Here is a 6,609-nt window from a genome sequence, read left to right as displayed (position 1 = left end):
ATCTAGTATTTGTTTAAAGTATAAGACCTTTCAAATATTTTTATTTCATTTATTCGCTTTTTAAATAATTGGAATGACCAAGCAAACACTTATGTTTAATAAATGGTTCCACTTCATACTCAAACACATATTAAAAAAGAATTTATGCCATAAAAGATAAACTGATTGTGTAAGAGGGCTGAAGATTGATATACATAAAAGTACTCTCTTTTTATCAGATAAATCGATACGTTAAGAGGGGTACAATGCGATTTTGGAATGTAACTTAACAGGTAATTTTTTTAATTTTTGTTTAGAACGGTGTTAGCAGTTAACCGTTTCAAACGAACTATTGTTATAGGTACCTACCCTAAGCATAATGTTACAGGAGGCTATTTCCAAATGGAGGTACAGACAATACTTGTACTGCATAGCTGGTAAGTTATTTATCACATTTCCTGCTTTCGAATGTCATCATTACTCTCACCTTACATTTATTTACCTACTTAATTGGAGATGTATGCTGATTACAGATTGAAAAACTGTTTGATTTTTCGTTCTTAATAATTATTTCGGTGCAGGTTCGAACACCCCATTCCTCCCTTTAAGTACGGACTTGATTGTAAACTATATTAAGGATAAATTAATTAAATAATTAATAATTATTTAAACTACATTAATAACGTACTCTATTATGGTTACTAACCCATGGGTAAATTCACTTGTGTTTGGATTTATAACATTTCAACACATTTGTACCTTCTTGACCCTTGTAATTTTGTTAGCAATCCTAACTTATGCTATGAAGGGGAATGTGTGTTTGTTCGTCTGTTTATTTGTTTGTTTGCTACCATTTCACCCTTTAACTAGTGGTACAAACAAGGACATAGAGTACCCTTTAGCCAGAAAAAATACTGTTCCCGAAGGATAGAAAAGATTAGTTTTACTTCGTCGTCGATGGTCCTTGGTACGTAAAACCTACTTAGTTTTTTAACATTTTTTTTATAATTCCTGCACGTCCTTAAACTGTAACAAAATTATTACCGCGGTATAATATTTTGTAAACTTCTTATCAGCGTTCTCCATTTATCTCTCAACTGGAATCTGAAGATTCTCCAATAGGCATACAATTAATCGTAAATGAAATAATGCAGAAGTCGCAGAAAACCTCTTAATGTTAAAAGAAAAGAATTAGGAATGCATTTTAACATATTCCAGATGGAAGCTGCTCTTGTTGTAAGTCTTTACATCCTTGGTTTCTTCTTGGGAAGCGCTGTTTCAATACATCCCCCTGATCTTATTGGTAGGAAAGCAACATTGCTTGCTGGAAGTGTGTTAAATTTAATTTCTTGGATATCTCAAAGAAATGAGTTTTTACAACTTAGAGAAAATCGACACTTTTAGCATTAGTATCTGGAGCAAATGAGACTCCCAGAAGTCAGTAAGGTAGTCCAAAATTATGAGCAGGATCAGTCTTACGTACAATATGAACTTTGCTAATTTTGATCGCCGCAAGTATACTGGTATCATTACTACGTACTCTTGTCAAATACCTAATCAGTTATCGAAACAATTATAATGTTCGTTATTAAAATTTTTTTGTAGAATTACAAAGCGTTTTTCTTTTTAAAATACTTTAATTGTTTTAATTTCAACGCGTTTGATTTTTTGAATAGCTAAACAAACAAGGAAGTATGATAAGAGATCGTATCTAATACTCTAATTAGATACTGAAAAATTCTTATACCTTAAAGAGCGCGAAAAAATATATAAATCGCATTTTTAAAAAACTGATTATATATAAATCACTGATCTAATTTAGAAGCACTCTCTTTTTATCAAATAAGTTGACACGTTGCATTGTGAGACAGTTGTGGTGCATTTCTAGAATGTATGCATATACTTTTTTTTATGTCTTCTGTAACAAAACGGCGTTGATAGTCACTAACAATTTATATCTACCCTACTCATAATGCCACAAGAGATTATTTCAAAATGGAAGTACAGACAATGTTTGTACTTCATTGTCAACTCGAGGTCCGCGTCATTTTACACTTAATTACATTTATTTTATACTGTTGATTAAGATAATAAATTAACAAGTAGTTTTTTAGTAAATATGCTTATTTTGTTTGAATAATACATTAATTTTATGTACTTTTTCTTAATTTATATGTACTAACCATCAAGCCTAAGCGGATTTTTTATGTGATCGGCCATTTTGTAATTAAGTGCATCCGCGGAGAATGCGCCCCACTGGGCCCGAGGCGCAGAAGGAGAAGACTTATTAAAATTTGAAACACCAATAAATTACAAGTTTTTTATTGGCATTCTTATGTTATCGTCTGCAGAAAGTTTCACTTACTGCCCCTATTAATACATTAGTGTGCTTTTTACTTTTCTCTATATAGGTAAACGTTGACAGTAGTTTTACAGCGTTTTGATTGATTACGTAAGCGATTCAATTAAATGTTAATTTAATGTGCATCAACAACTCCTTGAGTTACAAATTACAATTTCGTTAGCGTTTGAAATAACTATTAGCAAAGAATGTTAAAATATGTTCCCAGTTAGGCCACTAGTCACTGCGTAATAGGCAATTGTTTTTCATAGATCTTGTTTGATAAATCCCATTAGATATTTTGTTGCTTATGTTTAAACATATATTTTCCTTAGTTTTCCTATGTCATGTGTGGAACTGCTGCGTTCATCCTGATAATCGTTCACAATTAAAAATTAAATGAAACAAATGTTTTACCATTTTAAAAGTGATGCCTGATTTTTAACGGTTTTATAAGAAACAGTGAAACCTGTTTATATTTCATCTGATTTTTAATGTTTCACATCCATTCTATTTCTTTGCTAACATTTAACAACTTCACCATTTTGTAAAAATATCTAGTACAATTAATAGTTATCTAGTTTTTCTTATATAATTCATCAACCTTAAACTTTAACAGTACTATTAGTAAAGCTCAGATAATATTTTATAAACCTCTTATCAGCGTTGCTGTCATTTACCGCCTCTGAAATTCATGGGACATGGAGTTCTCCCTTCATCCCTGAACTGGAGTCTGAAAATTCGCCCATTGGCGTACAACTAGCCACCGTAAGTTCAAAAATACTAGCAGAAAAACTATTAATAATAACTGATGTCAAAAGAAGGTAGAATAAAGAATGATTTTTAATATTCTAGATGGAATCTGCTCTAGTTGTAAGTCTTTATAACTTGGGTTTATTTGTGGGAAGCGTTATTACACTACCTGCATACGATATTTTTGGTAGGAAAATAATGTTTGCTGTCGCAAATGGATTAAATTTAATCTCTTGGGTTTTTATATTCTTTGCTCGTGCTCCAATTACGTTATATATTGGAAGGATTATTGCTGGAATGGGAGCAGTTATATGTATGCATGTAAGTTCCCATATTCTTTACAGATTCATTCCTGTGGGGTGTGTTTGAAGTTTTGTTCGGAATATAGTTTTTGACTCGCGGCTGCCGGCTTTTGGGTACATAAAAGGTGCCATTGGTATCGATGGCTTGCGGCATTCGTTCATGACAATACGTAAATCCATACATATTTCAATGATATACATAAAATTGATGTATTTGTCTGTAATATCGAAATAACAATTAAATTCTTTAATTACTACTCACGTGGAGTAAGTCAAATACATTTTTATTGCTTGGTTACCATTATAAAATACCATTGATTTAACGCTACCTGTTCCATATTGTAAGAATGGTCCTAGAAGTATTTCCTACTCAGAAAATACAAATTAAAAGGTCGCCAGGTTTTCGCTGACGACCAAAAAAGAACTCATTTTCAGTTGAGTACCGATTATATACTAATTAAAATTTAAAATTTCTAGGTTTCACCAATGTACCTTGGTGAAATTTCGGACAACGATAATCGAGGCAAGTTGGGATTTTTTTATTCTATTTCAAGTAGTTGTGGATCTGTTATCGGATTGATAATAGGTCCGTATGTATCCTACAGGACTTTCGCAATCATGGCATTCTGTGTGGTATTAATTGCAATTGCATGCCTTCTACTAATTCCGGAAACGCCCTATTTCCTCATTAAAAAGCACAAGCATGAAGAGGCAGAAAAAGTAATATGGAAACTTGCAAGCAATTCCTCTGACAAAGAATTTGTGAAAAAGAGACTGGAGGAAATCACTGAGTCTGTACAGAAGGATATGCTGAACAAAACGTCGATAAAGGAACTTCTTTGCAGTGGAAAATATACAAGGCCTCTACTGCTCCATGTTGGTAAGAGGAGATAATATTATCTTTTTCCTTATTTTTGACACGGCGGTCTGAGGCTCTCAAATTACGAGATTATTGTTGGTATTCTTACCATCCACCTAGGAAATTAAATTTGATCGTCATCATCTTTTGGAAAGTACGATGTGGTATCTATAGAAAAATTAGGGCAAATATTTTATGTAAATATAAATGCAGCTGACATTTTCAGATAGACATCATAATCATCATAAGGTCATCAGTACTAAGACTGGTTGGATACGTACCTCCACCACGTACCACCTCTTTCCTATCCTGAGCTAATCTCCGCATTTCTCTAAAACTAGAACAACCCATATCCTTAACTATCTGCGAACAGTTCTCTAATCTAGGTCTACCTCTATCCCTTCTAATACGTCTCTGTGACCAGACCTTCATGCGTGGGAAGATGTCCTACTAACCCATCTCGCATATTTCTTATTGACTTTTCATAGAGTCCTCTGTTCTCTTACTCTTTCTAATACCTCTTCATTTCTAACCTTCTCTATCCACGGTATCGTCATCATTCGCCTGCAACACCACATTTCGAACGCTTCTAGCCTTTTCTTTTCCGCCGCGCCCACTGTCCATGTTTCACACCCGTACAACGCCGTGCTCCAAACATAAACATTTAACAACCTCCTTCGAATTTCTTAATTAACCGTTCGCGAGCATAAAAGTGACTTCTTTTTGTTGAAGGCGACTCGACCCTGCGCTATCCTCCGCTTTATATCCTTACCACTTCTTCCGTCCTGATTTACCTGACTTCCTAGATACCTAAAATCGGCCACTTCTTCTATTTTTTCGTCTCCTATCTTTATATTCGCTCATTTCCTACTTTTCCTTCCCTTGCAAAGCAGTATTTTTATTTTACTTTTATTTATTTTCATACAGTACTGTTTTGTCAATACTTGTATATCATCTGCAAATCTAAGCATACTAATCTTTTGCCCCTGTATATCTATNTTATTTACCTACTTAATTGGAGATGTATGCTGATTACAGATTGAAAAACTGTTTGATTTTTCGTTCTTAATAATTATTTCGGTGCAGGTTCGAACACCCTATGTAAAAAGAGGAACAATGATGGCATAATAATGTTTAAAATTATTTGTCAAATGCAAGATTGTATTTTATTAGGTACTATCCGAACCCGCCCAGAAAACATCCTGCTAGATCCTTGCGGAAAATGGCTCTCAGTTAAACTCTTTAAAACTTTGGATTCTGGTAGTTCTCGATGTATAGATCAAAAAACTCAATGGGCGCTAAGTCGTAAAAACTCGTCTATTTTAGATATGCGCCCTTAAAGTTACATTCTTTTGTAATGACTTCTAAGGTTCAGTTGAACTTATTGAATACATTCAAATGTAGGTGTTGTTGTGTCTTATTACACCTCTAAGCAAACCAACTTTCTTTACCCATAAGTACGCTATGAAATTGAGATGTAATTATTACAATGTTGCTGGTCCAAAACCATATTAATACGAAATTTAAAACCTCATAAAATGAAACCATTCAAGAACATCGGATTGTACATGATTACTAAAGGTTTTCAGGATAATTTTTAATAATTATTATTTATTGCTGTAATATGTACAATTGGCTGATTAGGTTGAAAAATATTATAGGTAATAAATCAACAGTTTCATGTCAAAGTTATAAGTCGGGAACTCGAAGTGATGAATTCAGATATACCTACACGTGGGAATTATAAAACAATCATCTGGTTATTGTGATCTAACTGCGTCAACTAATTTGTTTAAAATACGTACTACTTATACTTACTATCTACTAATCTATTTTATCTAAGAATCTAATCTAATTGTAAGTATATAAAATTAATTAGAGAACAAAATCATTTTTCGTTATACTTCAATTTTGGAATAAAAACACTCACTCTCTGATTCTCGTTACTTCTTTATCTTCTCTGATATTATATGGTACATCATTATGCAATTTATGCTATATAAAAAATTAAATTACAAATATTTAACAAATACATTATGTGTACGGACTCGATTATTATAAATGAAAATTCTTCCATTGGTATAACGCTAGCCACATAGGCCAATAAACAAAAGAACAAAGATTCTTCAATGTAGTGAAGTAGGCCAGAGCCGGACTTTTGCATCCTGAGTGCTCCTCAAGGTTAACCAAGTAGCTCCTCATTGATCCTGCGAGTGCGAGTGAGATGATTCTTTCCTTTTCTTATCCCTTCCATTTCGTAGGTGAGTCCCCTCTTCCATAGCCAAACCCAATAGTTTTGCGAACGTAGTAACGAAAATTTTCGTAGGTATTATTTAAGTTGCGAGAGTGGCTTCGCTCGTCTACGGGATGAAGGG

The 6,609-nt window shown here is 33.4% G+C and overlaps 1 protein-coding gene across 2 annotated transcripts in view; it reads left to right on the top strand.

Annotated features, from left to right (window-relative positions):
• The first annotated feature begins 171 nt into the window (after window positions 1-171).
• The window catches only part of LOC112905345 (facilitated trehalose transporter Tret1-like), an 11,808-nt gene continuing 5,370 nt past the window's right edge, over window positions 172-6,609 (top strand). The window contains exons 1-2 of one of the 2 annotated variants that reach the window (XM_025977533.1): window positions 172-272; window positions 341-416. In XM_025977533.1, coding sequence (XP_025833318.1) covers window positions 359-416 — 58 coding nt within the window. In that variant the 5' untranslated portion in view covers window positions 172-272; window positions 341-358. The other variant, XM_025977532.1, reaches the window with a different exon arrangement.

Source organism: Agrilus planipennis, unplaced genomic scaffold (assembly GCF_000699045.2).
Source record: "Agrilus planipennis isolate EAB-ADULT unplaced genomic scaffold, Apla_2.0 scaffold251, whole genome shotgun sequence".
Classification (NCBI taxonomy): Eukaryota; Metazoa; Arthropoda; class Insecta; order Coleoptera; family Buprestidae; genus Agrilus; species Agrilus planipennis.
Note: the sequence above shows the minus strand (reverse complement) of the source record. Positions and strands in the feature narration are given on the sequence as shown.